The sequence below is a fragment of the Lissotriton helveticus genome, chromosome 12 (assembly GCF_964261635.1).
Source record: "Lissotriton helveticus chromosome 12, aLisHel1.1, whole genome shotgun sequence".
Lineage (NCBI taxonomy): Eukaryota > Metazoa > Chordata > Amphibia > Caudata > Salamandridae > Lissotriton > Lissotriton helveticus.
This window is the reverse complement of record NC_136073.1, coordinates 251,217,314-251,233,934: the sequence shown is the minus strand read 5'-3', so window position 1 is coordinate 251,233,934 and position 16,621 is coordinate 251,217,314. Positions and strand designations below refer to the sequence as shown.

The following is a 16,621-nucleotide window of genomic DNA, read 5'->3' as shown; positions in this document are numbered from 1 at the left end:
TGGTTAGGGGCGGACGAGGTGCAACAGCAAATGGAACATTTAGTTCTTCCATCACTAAGGCCATTCCGCAGCAAACACAATTAGAGCAGCCAATCGATGCGAGCAGCAGAATTTTCTTGTAATGTTGCTGTCGATGGCGGAATGCAATTATGAAGTCAGAAACTGCTCCCGGCAGGAAACCAATTGACGCTAAGACGAAGCCTCAGGTCCAATCAATCAATACACGTGGAATCGGAAAAAGGCAACACGCATGGTCTGCGTGAGGATAATCAAAGCACAGGTAAAGGAGAATGGGCACAAATGGAGGGGGCAGGCCCACTGGACCCATCAGAGAAGTCCACACTACACTTGAAGGCGGCAACAAATTGGTGCCAGAAGCACAGCAAGTGTATATATAGTTCCTGCATAGCCCGGCTCCACGAATACCGAACGCATCTTTAAGCGCTACTTTGAAGCTTCCATAGGTAAAGGAAGCATTCAAAGCAACAGAAACCAAGTGGACTACAAGACATGCACAACATGCAGGAAGACGTCAGAGGTGACAGTAGGGCACCACTAGGGCATCGAGAAGTGAATGTTAAGGGGAAGGCACACATTGGGCCACAACACTGGTGGGGCCACATACAAAGTGTGTGCATATAAGAGCTAGACATACTATTAGGTTTATGAATGGCAGCAAGTGCAGTTTAAATACGAAATACACTTTAATATGAACCCGGCCAGATCTCATGCGAAAAAGAACTGTATTCGTTTCTTTGCAATATAAACAATTGTATGTTTACATGTGTTGCTACAATAAGCACGATTGCACGTTATTTAATATGGACTATTCCTTGCCTAAATTATTGAATATGGGAAATCAAGAAATGGCAAGACATTAGAATAGAGTGAAAGAAGCACTATACACAATATTTATTGATAATTGTTGGTTCTGTAATGATTTTAAACATTACTTAGAATGCTTGAGAATGAACAAACCGAATCGATCATACAGGCTTATGATGAGACCACTTAGATGGTTATTTTTTAGGGATCACAACATATCAAATAGAGGAAGGACTTTGCAATGGGACACACCCCCACTTGAGAAAAATCACTAAGGATGGGCAAGTTAACTCTTGTTCTTTGTTATGTATAAAACCTATGAATGCATCAAGGGTTGAAGACCGGGACAAAGGATATCTGGACACAAAGGTGCACAAAACAAAAATAAAATATGGACCGACATTGTGATTTTCAAGTACTTTAATTTTGAGTTGTGTTTAGATACTTGGAAGCATTGCTTGTTCACAATACAACCCCTATCGATACGTGAGCAACATAGCAAAAGGCAGCACACAAAAACATGAAGAATGAATTGGTGTATACTCCAAAATGAATGTTTTAATAAACTAAGTGGTGGTGGTAATAGTAGGGGTCAGCCCCTTTAAAAGGACACTCCTGACAACTATGGACCTATGAAAGGCTTCGACTGAAACGCATAAGCCACGTGATAACTGCACGATGCACTTTACTTACATTTTAAAGATTTGGAGAATCTGAGTTGTACAGTTTGTTAACTGCACCAGTAAGTATTGGAGTTTGAACTGGTTTGGAGAGCCGAATTTCATACCGAGCCTTGCTTTCATTGGTGGCCAAGTCTAGTCCTAGCTTCCTCAAAGCTTGTGATCCTGGACAGCTCATGACATTCCAGGGCCGCGTCCCTGATCTACCCAAAATGGGAGCATCCAGTGATCACAAAACTAGCCTTTTAGTGTCACTTGATCATGTAGAAACTGAAAGGATATGCTCAGTTCATCTTGTGCAAGTGCATGCTTCCATTGGCACTTTAAGGCATCCACTCACAGCTCAACTGGGACATTAGGCCAATTGAATGTTATCTGCTACGGTTTTCTGTTCCTAAAGTGGCCTTAAACGGCACTGAAATTACAAACATAGCTGGATAGCGACCCGGGCATCGAACAGTCAGTGCCCCCAGACATGCACAGACTCGGCCATGGCAAGCGATTAATGCATGCACGATGAATGCATGCACCACTATGCCAGCGCCTAGAGTAACAGTTCGCCTTTTCACAGAAGACATGGGCGCCCTCAGTTCACTTCAGAAGATGAGCAAAATAGACTCCTTCCGAAGGACGAGCCCTGCAGGACAGTAAAGGATCAGGGAGAGGAAGATGTGCCACAGTAGCTACTTTGTTGGCTTTCTAACCCTAGCTTTCCCACTTAATCATACATACTGTGTGATCCTGGACAGATCATTTACTTTTCATTCAACTAGACCCAATCCAACACTAAAGGAGACTCCTTTAGAGAATGTACGCACTTTTGACTATTTGGAGATTAGTCTTATGGAACAGCTAGACTCGCACGCCCATGTTACCCAACGTGGGCTCACACTGGAACAAGTACAATCACCAGGCCCTAGGTTCAGCTCTACAAGGTGTAGAATTCTGGGGACAAAGGGATGCAAATGCACTACTACCAGCGGGGGGGAAAAAACACGATTGATGCACCAGCTTACAGGGTTGCCCATCAGTACACCCCTTCTCCCCCTCACACTGGACCCTGAGCTTAGACAAAATTTCAGAGAAGATTGGATCAAGAACCACCCATTAATTGTACTCTTATCAAAAGAGTTTAGAAGAAATACTGCATATTCCTGGTTCATGCCAACATACCATGGCTGAGATATTTAAGTGACACTCGCAAAGATTATGTGCAAGAGTCTCTGGAGAAATCCAGTGAAGGCTTGTATAATTCCTAAGACACTCATTAGGGTCCAACTATTGACAACAGAACGATGAAATCAATACATTCCCGAACAAAGCTTAGTTCTCAAACTGATGCCTTTCTTATAGTGAAGGACTCTTTTCTTAGAAAGCAATTTCTGGAAGAGATCGAGCCTGCAACAGCAAGTTGGCGATTTCTGTAGTGCCACTGTGGGACTTTGCCCATCCATTCTTTTACTTCTAAATGGGTGTGTGGCACCAGGGTGGAAGATTGCCAGAGCCCTTGTGACAATCCTAGTGAAACGCTTGAGCAGGTCACATTTTTGGTGTGCTTCCCATCAGGAGTAGGAAGACATGAATATTACCTTTGTGCTGCAATCTGGGTGTCAGATCTAAGGTGGTCCTGAGAAATATGTATTCTGACTAGTCAACTAATTGTTTTTGAACTCTTGATATTTAATGGTAATTTGGAGAGTTAAGTCAAAACGATACCTCCTCATAATACTACGGTAGCACTTGTAGTACACAATCTCATTTATTGACTTCACTCCCCACACCGGCCATTGGGTAAATCAATTTGTGTGGCTTACGAATTATGAACGATTCTATAAAGGCTTTATAGATACGTGTATTTTTATGCTTTTAGAATGCTTTTTATAATCTGAAACTGTTTTATATTGATAAATGTGATTCCTACCACCAGAGTGATTTTTATTTGTATGTGTTTATGGCATCATTTCAGAAATAAAGCTCGATTTTGATCATTTACTTTTCCTCGCAAACATGAGCTCCAAAAACAGACTGAAGGACAAAAACCGCTATAGTTAATTTAATAAAATTAAGGTTTATTTTGGTTAAGATACACCCATAAAAACTTACATTGGCTGCTCGACGCTCCACTATAAACTGCTGAAAGCGTCCATCGAACTTCAACAAGGTCCATCTTTTGTACATGCTCTTGTGCTGTGGCTCAAGATCGCCAAGACCCTCTGAAAGCTAAATTTCACTCACCATGGCTCCATGATTGCTTTTCACCACCTACTAAAGATGCAGGGGTCCTCACCTGTCAAACCTCCCCGCACAGGGCCACACTACTCTGCGCAGTTGTACCTCTACTACATCATATACACCATCCAAGACCAACTGTTAACTTAAAGGGCCCAGAAGTCTACCATCATCATCTTTGGACTATTCAATTCAAGCATCACTTGGGTCCTTAAAGAATTTCACCAACCACTGATCAGGGAAACATGACAAGCCATGACTGCTTAATGAACGTGGAACTCCATGGAATGGCACAACAGTACTGCCTAGTCATCCGTCTCTATAAGCCAACTAGACTGCCATGAGCAGCTTCAAGTCCGCTGTAGGTACAGGTCTTGGATGAACAACAATATGAAATTTGTGGACGTTGTCGGCAAGGGCAGATTTAATTGCTGCTATGACCTGTAAGTACTAGTTGATGTACAAATAGTTTTTGATTTAAAAAAAACAAAAAAACACAAAACTTAGTTTACTTCCTCACCACTTTATTAAACTGTATAAAAACAGATTTTCTTTTTAGCCTTAAAGAACCTAGAAGGCTATTTGTGATAAGACATTTCACTGTTGACTTTTCACTCCTCCTTAAGCCATAGTACCAGGTGGGTGATAGTGACCTATATTTTTTTATCACACCAGTGTTTATTATAAGTAAGCCTAGCATGAATTCATGTAATTTATAAAGCGCAAACTTCTGTCAGTGGGTGTCTTGGCGCTATAGAAAACTAAGGCTACAGCAGATTTCGGAAGCTAGTCAAGCAGCTGATCAGGTGCCTGCTAACCCTGCGAGAAGAGCCAGGTATTTAATGCCTTTCTGAATGTAAGCAAAGAGGGGGCAGCTTTTAAGGTCAGTGGAAGGCTGTTCCAGAGCACAGCTGTGGTACTGAAAAAGCTCTTCACACCCCAGTTGGTCCTTCCAAATGAGGGGACAGTCCGGTTCATGGCAGAGCCTGAGCGAAGCGTCTTCACTGGAACTTATAATTTGAGTTTCTCCTTAAAATGGGCCGACTCCAGCCCAAGCACAGATTTAAGAGCCAGACAGAGCCTTAAAGCTTCATCGTTGTCTGACTGGCAACCAGTGTAGTTTCCCCAATGGCTCCTCTAGCCGGTTTATATTTAGGAATTTTAAAAAGGAAAACGGGCAGCAGCATTTTGCAAAACCTGAAGCCTCTTCAAGAGACCCGATGCGTGGTTAAGATAGACTATTGCAGTAGTCTTTGTAAATACCAATGTAATGATTACAGTTATAAGAAGTACGGGAAACAAAAATGCTTCGCTCTTTCTTTATGAGCCTTAAGGAGCAAAATGGGACGGATGGAATTTTATTTTCTTGGTCCTTGAACTTCAGTTCTTTATCTACCAGGAAACCTACATTTTTTTACTTTATTAGGGGGTTGTGGAAGCAAGTTCAACTCGGGTGGCCACCAGTCAGACATTGAAAATGAGGGGTTGTTGCCAAAGAGGAGGACCTCTGTTTTAGCTGCATTTAATTTAAGGTAGTTGTGGTCCACCCACTTGCTCATGCATGTTCTGAATGCCACACGAGAGTGGGCTTACGGTTTTGGCAGTGACACCACGATGTGGGTGTCATCGGCGCATGAGGAGAACAGCATTTCTAGTAATTATCACGAGTAGTGTGACAAAGGTTTAATAGCGTTGGGCTCACCGCTGATCCCTGGGGGACTCCCCAGGGCAAGATAAAAGGCCTAGATGTAAACTTGCCCATCGTCACATTATGTTGTCTGTTAACCAAGAAGGATTGGAGGAGATCTAATGCTGTATTGCTAGACTATGCAAACAGTCAGCCAAGATCTCATGGCTGACCGTATCAAACGCTGCGGAGAGATCTAGCAGAATCAGGGCCACTCTCCCCTGCCCAGCATTTTCCAAATATCCTCCGTAGCTACCACCAGAGCAGACTCCGTACTATGGAGTTTTGCAAACCTGTGTTGTGTATCGTCCCGCAGAAAGTGTCTCTAGAAACTGAGAGTTGATGATTCATTAACTTTATCCGCTAACTTGGCAGCAATGGGAAGTCTTGATATTGGGCAGTAATTATTCAGATCGTCTTTCTTAAGCAGGGGCAGAATAGAGGCAGGTTTCCAGTGAGTAGGGAAGGTTAAATGCGATTTTTCTCTTGTACAGTGTCAGGAAGACTTAAGTGTAAGCACTACCGGACAATGACCATATTACAAGGATAAGGATGGGAGTATCTCAGCAGAGGCATGTCTGAAAAACAATGATTCTTTTGACTGGCACCACAATCACATGTTTGGGAAGCGATAGACCAACATCACTGATCTCCTTAACTACACACGAGCCCAGCATCAATTACAGCCTCCCTTCATGTCAGCCCTTTTCAATGCAGTCACTGGAAAAACGTAAGCTATTCAAACAAACCTGTAAGTGTGCACACCCTAAAACTTGAGAATGCATACTATCTAGAATCCACAGAACATGGCCACTGCTTCCAATCAGTTATCCAACCCATGGATGTTCAATAACCATCTCCAGATTGAACTATCTAAAAACGGTATAAGTATTACAAATCTACTGCCTTCTGTTCTCAGAAGTCTTGCCAGTGATGTCAAGATCGCCAGCCTTTTCCTGGCTGGACAAGAGAGACATATGGCAGCATGTGAATAGTTCAATGCATCTTTCCTCATCCAGGTTTGCCGTAGAAGCTACAGGCCACCATGGTGCTAATTGCCCAAGGAGACCATGCCAATGTTAAACCTGCAGCAGCCAGGTTTCTTTTAACTGCACCAGTGCTCCAATCAATCACTTCACTGACTGCGCCAGGTGATCCACCTTCTAGGGACTCTAGTGCCAGTATAGCCATCCAAGGCAAGGTATTATCCTTTAACCATATAAAACGCCAGACTCATAAAATGGAACCCTATACTTAGGCTGTCCGGTTTTAGGTTTAAACCTATAATAACTGATAAAACCCCACCGAAAGGGAAATAGCCCTCACCAGTGTAAACCTATAAGCACTGAAAAAACACCTGCAGAACCACAAACTAAATGTCATTCAAAAAAAGGAAAAGGAGAATGAAAGAGTAATTTCTTTTCTTCCTGATGGGGCAATACAATGTAACTTTGTTATATAAGCTAGCAGCAAGAAAGTCTGGACTAACATTATTCTGATTGAGTGTTGTTGTTTAGGGATGTCACTAAAATATTTCTTGTTCCTTTTTTCAGTTTTGTGGTATTTGGTCTAAAGGTGCAGGGTTTAGAAGCATGTTTTAGGTCTGATTTAATGATTTTATAAACTGTAGAGAATCTGGAGATATCAGAATCATATTTGACATTTTGGCTGCGTTTGATTCTTTCACTGATAGGTAAAATGGCTGGTTTCGTAAGAATCTTTCCCAATATGTGCCATCGCATTTACCTATAGAGAATGAGTAAAAACCCTTGATACATTCGCCCCCAGTTTCTATTGAGTCACTATTGATAGTAGGTAAATTGCCAACACCTCAAGCTTTAAACATTCAATGCAAGGTATAGTGACAAGTATACGTGAAAAGAGTGCTATCACCAAGCATCTGGGATAGTGGTGAAAACATGACACCAGACTTTTGGAAAACATGGAACGCAATGTCACTTGGATTGCTGCTGAAAAAAGGATATTTCCAAGTTCAAAGATTGGAGTGATATTGTTTGTATTTGCAGTGATTCAACTACATATATGAAAAAGTTGTGTGATGACCTGTCAAAATCGATACCAGATCTGAATTGCTTCCATGTAAGAGATCCTTGTTAGATGATATGCTGAAAGCATATTTACAATCTTCAGAGTTAAGAATGCTATTGACTTTTTAGTACATTCTGGTGCACTGTTTTGTTATGCACAGGAACTAAAATGCAAATATTTCTCATTTTGAGCTTTGTGTGGCATTAAAGAGTCATCGCAACTGTATCACTTAGCTGATGGTTCTCAGTCCAAGGGGCTGTGAATGCTATATTATCCATCTGGCAAACATTGAAAGAATTGATGTTGCCAAAGGTTTGCAATGATGCATAGAACTGTCCCTTCACTAACTATGGCATTTGAAGTCAATGAAACCTCACTGGGGTACTCTGTACAGGTTCTAGATCCCATCAGTAAAGATGAATTTTCTCAGTAGTTTTAAAAGTGTTGCTTCATTTTTGACTGCTTCAATAACTGAGGGCATAAGCGCTCAGTTCAACACAAATGTTCCCAAACCTGCCCAGAGAATCGCAATCTTTAAGTGCAACACTATTGGCATGGAAAGCAATGTCAGTGGCCAGAGTTAGCAAATTCTGTACTGGCTGTTGTGGTGTTGCTCATCTCAAGTGCCAATGTTGTGAGGGTCTTTTACAGAAAAAAAAGTTTACATGGGAAGGAAAAAGTGAGTGCACATAACCAAAGACTCATTGAAGAAGTATTGCATGGTGTACTACAATACATTTTATTTGCAAAAATGTATTTGGATCTCATACACTGACTCAATACCAGGCAGAAAGCATGCAATAAAAGCAAAACATTCCATAAACACCGGTAAAACACTGTTTCTGTTTTTAATGGCGCGAAAATGCATAACCACTGTTTAAGGTATTGAAATCACTTAAAAACACTGAAAAAACCCCACCAGAATTTACCAAAAATAGAAACTGAAAACAGGAAAGCCTACCTATACTACAGACTGGCACCTGGTCTGCCCCCACCCCAAACACACAGGAAAGACAGTGGCAGAACCTCATTCACCGTACAACCCGACAGACTAGTCACCCATCACCTCAAAACCCACTCCCAGCCCTACATAGGCTCTGCTCACAACCTACACCCTCCCAAACCAAGCAGTTATATAGAAAAGCAACCATTCCATCTTTTAATCCCTCTCTGTTCCACTACACCCTGAAGCACGGGATAAAAGAACAGCTCTAGTTAGTCTTCCTGCAAGACATCAAAAAACACCCCACACACACGCCAACTCAACATCCAGGAAAACACACCCTATGGCACACCATGCTACCCGTAAACTTGTGTCAGGCACGTGAAAAGCTATTTGTACAAACCTGCAATACAAAAAGCTGCCACAATAACACCCGCCACAAAGGAGCCGAGTAAACTGAAACAGTAGGTAAACGACGAAGTAGCCCGAAGGAAAACTGCTGCTTTAATGTTCAGAAATGCAAAACAGGGCTCGAGGCACCTGGCAAAAAAGTAGCACCGAATGGATTAGTACAAAGGGAGGCTGAGCCGGGCAGGGGTAAGTCGATAGTTTGAGGCACTTTTAGAGGGTGCAATTACCGCTGAGGAATGTGCCGGGTTCTGCATGAATAGAGAGGCAGGTAGAGAGGTACCCCCTCCCCCGCCCTCTCACACAAACAATCCAACTTCATAGAAAGCTAGAGGGGGAGAGAGCTCCAAGGCTGCCAGCCACACCCAGTTTGACCCACTTTAAAGGTCTGGCACGAACAACCTCCAGCAGAGCCTTAACTTACATATTGAAAACACGGTAAATAGTTATTGATCCCGTCGTCCTAACTGTATAAAAGATGGTAAGGGCATAAAACATGTTACATGAACATAAAGGTAATTAAAATCGTGCCTAACTGTTGTGCATTCTCCGATGCTATCCAGCGCTAATCAGACTAGGACACGTTGTTTCCTGCAGAGGCGGGGGTTCCTTTTAGAAATCAGGGAGCTGTACCTTCAACATCCCCCGCCCTAACCGTACCCCTCACTCCCCGCAACAAACTGGCGAACACTACCCTTCTGTAACAGGATCGTTTAGCGCCTGGACAGCAGATCTTCGCGTTACACAGAACCATAAAAGGGCCCAACTAAGATAAAACAAAAAAAAGCCTGGGCACAAACTTACCAAGGGGCCTAGAGGCGCGCAACTCCCAAACGCCAGGAAATGCATGCAGCAGCGCAAAGACCTCGACTTACCTCAAGGAGAAGCACCACGCTTTACATTTAAAACTAAAAAAAAAGCATTCAACTACTACACAAACCTTACACCTCTATGGAAAGGCCAACATTGCTTCTTCGGAGAGCCACAATTGGGACCACAGGGGGGGGGAAGAAAACGTGATTCTACCAAGTTTCCCATGTGAATAGGATTGTCACATGCGCCACTTAATTCATCATCTAATGCACAATATGCAGAAAATAAACGTTTGCAGCTCACATTCACCGGAAGGTGTTACAAGATGAACATTGCTGTGCACCATGAAATGGTATTGAATACAGTGGTTGGGCATTTAAAGTGGTGCAGTGTTGACAAACAGTGGACAATGACTGGTTGAGAGAAATTGATTTTTTTGTGGGGGGTGCGGGGGCTTCTATAGCCATAAACGTGGAACGTCCAAAGATGTGCGTAGCCTTATTTAAGTGCACACACTACCATAAAGAGTGCAGTTCAACTAAGTGGCGATTGCCAAAGGCGAGGCGCGCCCACGACAGAAGCAGACACCTGCCTCCGGTGCGAGATGGAGGCTGGTGGTGCTCCAGGACCAGGCATGGGCCAAAACCAGTAGGAGGGAGGAGCGGGGGGCTGGGGCGTGTAATTGCATTTCAGGGGAGTGGACTACAGGTGTTCCAGAGCAGAGGGACTTCTACGGGGTGAGCCCTTCAATATTGAAAGCAGAAGGGGCAGAGTGGGGATTTCCTTCGCAGCACTCGAGGCAAATTTTGAGGGGGGAGTCCCAAAGCAACGGAAGACAAAAGGTTAGGGATGAGCTCCCCACTGAGTGGTGAGCAACACATGAAGGAAGACAGCAGGGGTTGGGGAGTGAGCCAACCCCTGTGTGAGGAGTGCCGAGTGCGCAGGGGTGGAGAGTGAGCCTCTGATGAAAATGCAGCGATTGTCTTGTAACTGAATACACTGTGAGGAAGGAGTGTGAAGAGGGTGTGAGCCAGCCCCCCCCCCACGGCGGAGAGGGCAGGGGGGGTTCGTGAGCGCCTATGCAGTGGTGTGAGCCCCTAGGCAAGGAGGGTGCGGGGGGGGGGGGGGCGAGTCCGAAGGCAAGGAGAGTGCAGTGGGGTGTGCGTGAGCCCCTCGGGAAGGGGAGTGCAGTGGGGGGTGTGGGGGAGCCCCTCGGGAAGGGGAGTGCAGTGGGGGGTGTGGGGGAGCCCCTCGGGAAGGGGAGTGCAGTGGAGCCCCTCGGAAAGGGGAGTGCAGTGGGGGGTGTGGGGGAGCCCCTCGGGAAGGGGAGTGCAGTGGGGGGTGTGGGGGAGCCCCTCGGGAAGGGGAGTGCAGTGGGGGTGTGTGAGCCCCTCGGGAAGGGGAGTGCAGTGGAGCCCCTCGGGAAGGGGAGTGCAGTGGGGGGTGTGGGGGAGCCCCTCGGGAAGGGGAGTGCAGTGGGGGGTGTGGGGGAGCCCCTCGGGAAGGGGAGTGCAGTGGGGGGTGTGGGGGAGCCCCTCGGGAAGGGGAGTGCAGTGGGGGTGTGTGAGCCCCTCGGGAAGGGGAGTGCAGTGGGGGGGTGTGAGCCCCTCGGGAAGGGGAGTGCAGTGGGGTGTGGGTGAGCCCCTCGGGAAGGGGAGTGCAGTGGGGTGTGGGTGAGCCCCTCGGGAAGGGGAGTGCAGTGGAGTGAGGCGGAGCCCCCAGGCAAGGAGAGTGTCCGGTCTGTGGCTGGGCCCCTCGGGGGTTGATGGCGACACTGCACTGGGAGTCACGGGTGGAGGCGCTCAGCTCCGCTGGGGTCAGTCCTGGACGTGGGGTGCGCCCCAGAGTACGAGGACCGGCCATGCGCGCGGCTACAGAGTTTGGGGAAGCTCGGAGCGGACAGGCGGGATTGGGTAGAAGGGGTTCAGGGCAGTTGGTACTCCGTTACCTGTAGCAGGAGGCAGAGGAGGAGCCCTACGCCCCCGGGCGGGGGTCGGTGCTGCCGGCCCATGGAGGCTCCGTCCAGGTGCGTCAGTCGGTCCGGTGGATCCCTCCGCGGGTGAAGGTCCTGGGGCGTTGCCGGCGAGCCTCTCCGGGTCAAGGGGCTCCCCTCTCGGCGGGTGATATCCGGCCCCGCGGTCCCCTGCCCGCTCTGGGTCTCCCTCAGACACCGCTAAAACCAGGGGCTCGTGGTCCGGGGACTCCTCTCTGGCGGGCGGATAGCGATACTCTGAGGCCCCCGCTCCTCCGCGCCGCCTTGACCCCTCCTTGCCCCGCCCTGCGCTGGCCCCGCCCCCACAGGTGAGGACGCCCCTCCCGGCTCATCCCCGGGGTGACGGGGGAGGAGAGGAGACGCAAGGAAGAGCCGACTTTGTCGGAAGCGCGGGGGGCACCGTGGGCGCTATGAGCAACCTTATTCAGCACAGCCGCCCCGTGACCGCCCATCTCCCCCCTCCGACCGCTCCCGCTGCCCTCCAACATCCAGCAGACTCTCACTGTAACCGGGGTTGGAATTAGTGAACGAGCATTGGCAAAGTCACTGGTTCTCGCCACATTATTGACTTTGCCACTGTATTTTAGCCATGTTCAAAAAAACAGAAGTGGGGGGATGCTATTCACGACAGGCAGTGACGTCACGAAAGGTGGCTTGCACCATCAGACATATTGCCTCACCCCTTGGATGCGGTTGCATCAGAGAAGCCAGCTCGTGAGCAGCGTTCTGAATGGGCTCCGATCTCGCCCCAGAGAGGCCAAAGTGTGAATGTGTGGCTCCATATGCTCCAGTTATCGAGCTCCCGCTAAAATAAGTGGGGGGGACGCCGTCCACCCGCATGGTACCCTGACTCAAGACCTGGCCATGTTGTACATCAGCGTGCCTGCTGTTCAGCATGGCTAAACGTTAGTAGAGTAGACTGGTGTAAAGTGGAGTGATGTGAGTGGAGCGACAAGGTGGAGCTGAGTCTAATGGCATATAGAGTGTTGTGGACTGGAGTAGAATATTGTAGAGTGACGTTGAGTGCAGTATAATGAAGTGTTATGGAATGGAGTAGAGTGCCGTATGTTAGGTGCGAGGTCTGGGCCTCGCACGTGGTCTGGGCGCACTTAGAATAACTGGACAGACGCTCAGGATACCAGGTATGCCGGAAAGACCCCGAGCGGTCTTCCGCCGTTTATTATATACCTCGGGGCGTGCCCGCCCCGAGGGTGTATGCATGCGTATTCAGAATGGATACATTGTTGGTCAGAGGCCGGGTGGCTCTCTACATCCCTCCTTCAATTTAGTTTGCTTCGGGAACTATTTTTCTTGTTAAGGCGATGTCCACATGAAGTCTCGTAGTCTCTGGCTTGGGCCGGGATTGGGCCTTAGGTGATACCGGTGGTTCTGGCGTGCAGGGGAGCCGGCAACCCCAGCCGGGGTTGCTTCGGCGTTCCGTGCTGGAGACACAGGTCCTGCTCCGGTGTCTCGAGGGGTGGTCTGTTGTCTGATGTTTTCGATCGATCTCTCCGGGTCCAGGCATGGTGCCGAGGTTTCGGCCCACAGTCCATCTTCGTCTTGGCAGTCAGGTTCTGCACCCGACGCTTCCTCGATGTTTGCGGGGGTGCCGTCCGGCCCTCCTACTCTTTTGAAGCAAGATACATTACGGGTGACAGTCTGGCTGCCTCGGCGTGCGGTGACCATGGTTCCCCGGATCTTCTCCACCGTCCACCTCTCTGGTTCAAACGCGGTTCTGAATTTCCACCCTGGATGACGATCTTGGACCACCACGGCATCTCCTTCTCTTAGCCCAGGTTGTTTCGCATGTCGAGCCTCACTTGCTTTCTGGTTGGTGATGGTTCTTCGAGACTGGATTGCATCGCTGTCTCTTGTTTCTGGTGTCCAGGTGGGGGATGTTGGTATGTTTCCCCGTGGGGCTTTCTTGAACAGAACATGCGCTGGGGCGCACTTCGTGGTACTGTGTGGGGTCTGTCTATATGCGCTTAGAAAATGATCTAAAGCTGCCTCCGGGTCACTCCCATTGTCCACGGCGATGCGGAGGGCCCTGTTGAGGGTCCGCATGAGTCGTTCCACTTCGCCGTTGGCTTGTGGCCATAGTGGTGTGATTTTTCGGTGCTTTATCCGGAGGCCTTCCAGATATGCCTGAAATTCCCTTCCTTGAAATGGCGGCCCGTTATCTGATTTCATTTCCTCAGGGAGACCCATCGTGGCGAAGATGTGATCTAACGTTTTCTTGACTTGGGGAAACGCTGTGGACATGATGATCTCCACAACTGGGAATTTCGAGAATGAGTCTACAACCACCAGGGTGTGTCTTCCATCCGGGAAGCTCCCGAAGTCAATGCTCAGGTGAGTCCACGGGGTTGTTGGCGCATCTTCTGTGATTATCGGAGCTGGGGCTGGATCTGACCCGGTAATGGTGCAAGCATGACACGATCGTACCATGTCATCTACCATGCTGTCCATGGCAGGAAACCAGACTTTGTTTCTCAGCCGGGCTTTCGTTTTGGCCATCCCTTGGTGACCTACGTGGGCAATAGTGAGCATGTGAGGCTTTCAGGCACAACAATGAGATGTCCTCGTAGCACGATCCCTTCATCCCCCACACTCAGTTCATTTTGGATCTGCCATATCTGTTGCCGGGCATGGCTTACTTCCGGTCTCAGACCATGCGACCCATCGAGGAATCGAGTCCAGCTGTTATCCTCGAGGGCCCTCTTGACTCGAGTCAGTGTTTCATCCGAGTTGGTGGCTTCACCTATCTCCTGCAGAGTTAGCGTGTCAGGGCAGGCTGCCATGGATACCATGTGGACAAACTCTTCAGCTCCTTGCCCATCCCCGAGTGGGAGTGCCTTCTTAGTCACGTCGGGGTGTCGAGACAGATAGTCCGCCGGGTTGTGGGCCCCGGGTCGAAACACCAGATTGAAGTTATAGCCCTGTAGCTGGACCACCCATCGCTCAATCCGTGGGGGAGCCAGCCTGGATGATCCGGTGAAGAGTGCCAGGAGTGGTTTATGGTCGGTCACTATGGTGAACTCTTGTCCACAGAGGTACAAGTGAAAGTGTTGGCAGGCCCACTTTATGGCTAACGATTCTCGCTCGATCTGAGCATATCGAGTCTCCGTGTCCGTGAGGGCTTTACTGGCGTAGGCAACAGGCTTCCATTCATCTCGGCCGTACTCTTGGAGAAGTACTGCCCCCAGGCCTACGGGGCTGGCGTCTACGACGAGTTCTGTCCTCTTGCGCGGTTGAAAGTACGCCATTGTAGCTTTGTCCAGAAGGCCCGTCTTGACGTCCTGGAATGCCTGATTTGCTGCGCAGGTCCATTCCCACTCCTGGTCGTGTCTCGTGAGCGCTCTCAATGGTTCTGCTAGGGCCGCTAGATTAGGTATGAATCGGCCACAGTATGTGGCCATTCCGAGGAAGCTCCGAACTTCGGATGGGCTCCGGGGGGTGCTTGCATTCCTGATGGCCTCTGCTTTCTTCGGGTCCACCTTGAGACCCTCACGCGTGAATGTATAGCCAAAGAAGTCGACGGCCCCTTGATAGAACGAGCATTTTGCCCGGTGAAGGGTTAGTCCATGCTCTTGAAGCCTCTGCAGCGTGGCCCTCACGTGCGCATGATGTTCTTCCAGCGTGTTGGAGTATATGAGGATGTCATCACTCAGGTTAATTACTCCGCTCAGCCCCGACAGAACTTCTCTGATCGCGTTCTGGAATACTTCGGCCGCCGATGATACGCCGAAGCTCAGCCTCTTGTACCGTCGAAGCCCGACGTGAGTCGAAAAGGTTGTTATATATCTACTTTCTTGCTCAAGTTCCAGCTCGTGGTATCTGGCGTTGAGATCCAGTTTGGAGAACCACTTCGCCCCGTTTAGGTCAGCGATGATATCGTCCATCGTTGGGGTGATATGACGCTCCCTCTTCACAGCGGCGTTGGGCAGCCTCATGTCGACGCACAGCCTGATGGCTCCAGGCTGCTTGGGTTTGGGTGCTACGACCAGTGGGGATACCCAGGGAGTTGGCCCCGAAACCTTCTCGATGACATCTAGATCTTCAAGTCTCTTGAGCTCCGCCTCCACTTGAGGTCTGAGATTGAACGGCACCCTTCTGTGTCTCAGGGCGACTGGGCGTATGGAAGTGTCGATGTGCAATCAAACTTTTTTTCCTTTGAGCTTCCCGAGGCCACTGAATAGCGCGGGGAAATCTTGTAACATGTGATCGCCGTGCGATTGGTGGACTTGGTTGGTGAAGAATACTAGTCCCAAGTCTTCGGCTGTGTGTCAGCTGAGAAGCGTGCCCTTCTTGCCTTCGGTGATATGGAATCTCGCTTCTGTTGAGTATTCGCCATTGACGATGGGGGTGTTAATGACTCCTCGCAGCGGCTCAGTGCCGCCATACGTGTAGATGCGTGCGCTTGAGGGAGCAAGTGTGGGTCGGGGCGACATTTGTTCATATTGTTCGGAGCCACTACATTCACCGATGCCCCAGTGTCGATGAGTGCTCTCATTTCAGTTCCCTCAACTGAGACCGTACACATGGGGGGTGGCCGTCTCTTAGTGGAGATCCGGCTGACGTACGATATAACGTACACTTCGTCATCGTCCTGATCTTCATAGTGCGGCCTCCTGTCTTGAGCTTGATTGTCGGGCGGCGGGTGTTCCGGCTCCAGCGATAGTTGTCTCACTCTCGGTGTTAGCGACCTAGGACCATATCCGCCCCGCGACCTGGGGGCATTGGGTCTGTACCTCCCTCCTTGGCGCACTGCAGCGAAGTGATTGAGTCTACCACATTTCGAACATGTCTTTCCTTTTGCGTTGCATACTGCTGTCGCCGGATGGTCTCCACCGCAATACGCGCACTGGGCGTCGCGGGTTTGCCATTGATGTGCGCGACCGCCAGTCGGCCGTCTCTGTAACGCGTCCACCCTTTCTTCCTTGATGGCCGCCATCTTGGGAGCAGCTGGCGGGGCCATGGGCGAGCGCAGCGCC

At 48.8% G+C, this 16,621-nt stretch overlaps 1 protein-coding gene across 4 annotated transcripts in view; it reads right to left on the bottom strand.

The window, feature by feature from the left end:
- The window catches only part of LOC144797609 (B-cadherin-like), a 696,579-nt gene that overhangs the window by 253,861 nt on the left and 426,097 nt on the right, over positions 1-16,621 (bottom strand). For 2 of the 4 annotated variants that reach the window (XM_078668298.1, XM_078668299.1), the window contains exon 1: positions 11,583-11,783. The exons of 1 other annotated variant lie outside the window; for it this stretch is intronic. In XM_078668298.1, coding sequence (XP_078524424.1) covers positions 11,583-11,645 — 63 coding nt within the window. In that variant the 5' untranslated portion in view covers positions 11,646-11,783. Of the gene's footprint in view, positions 1-11,582; positions 11,900-16,621 lie in introns of those variants that run through there. One more of the 4 variants, XM_078668296.1, reaches the window with a different exon arrangement.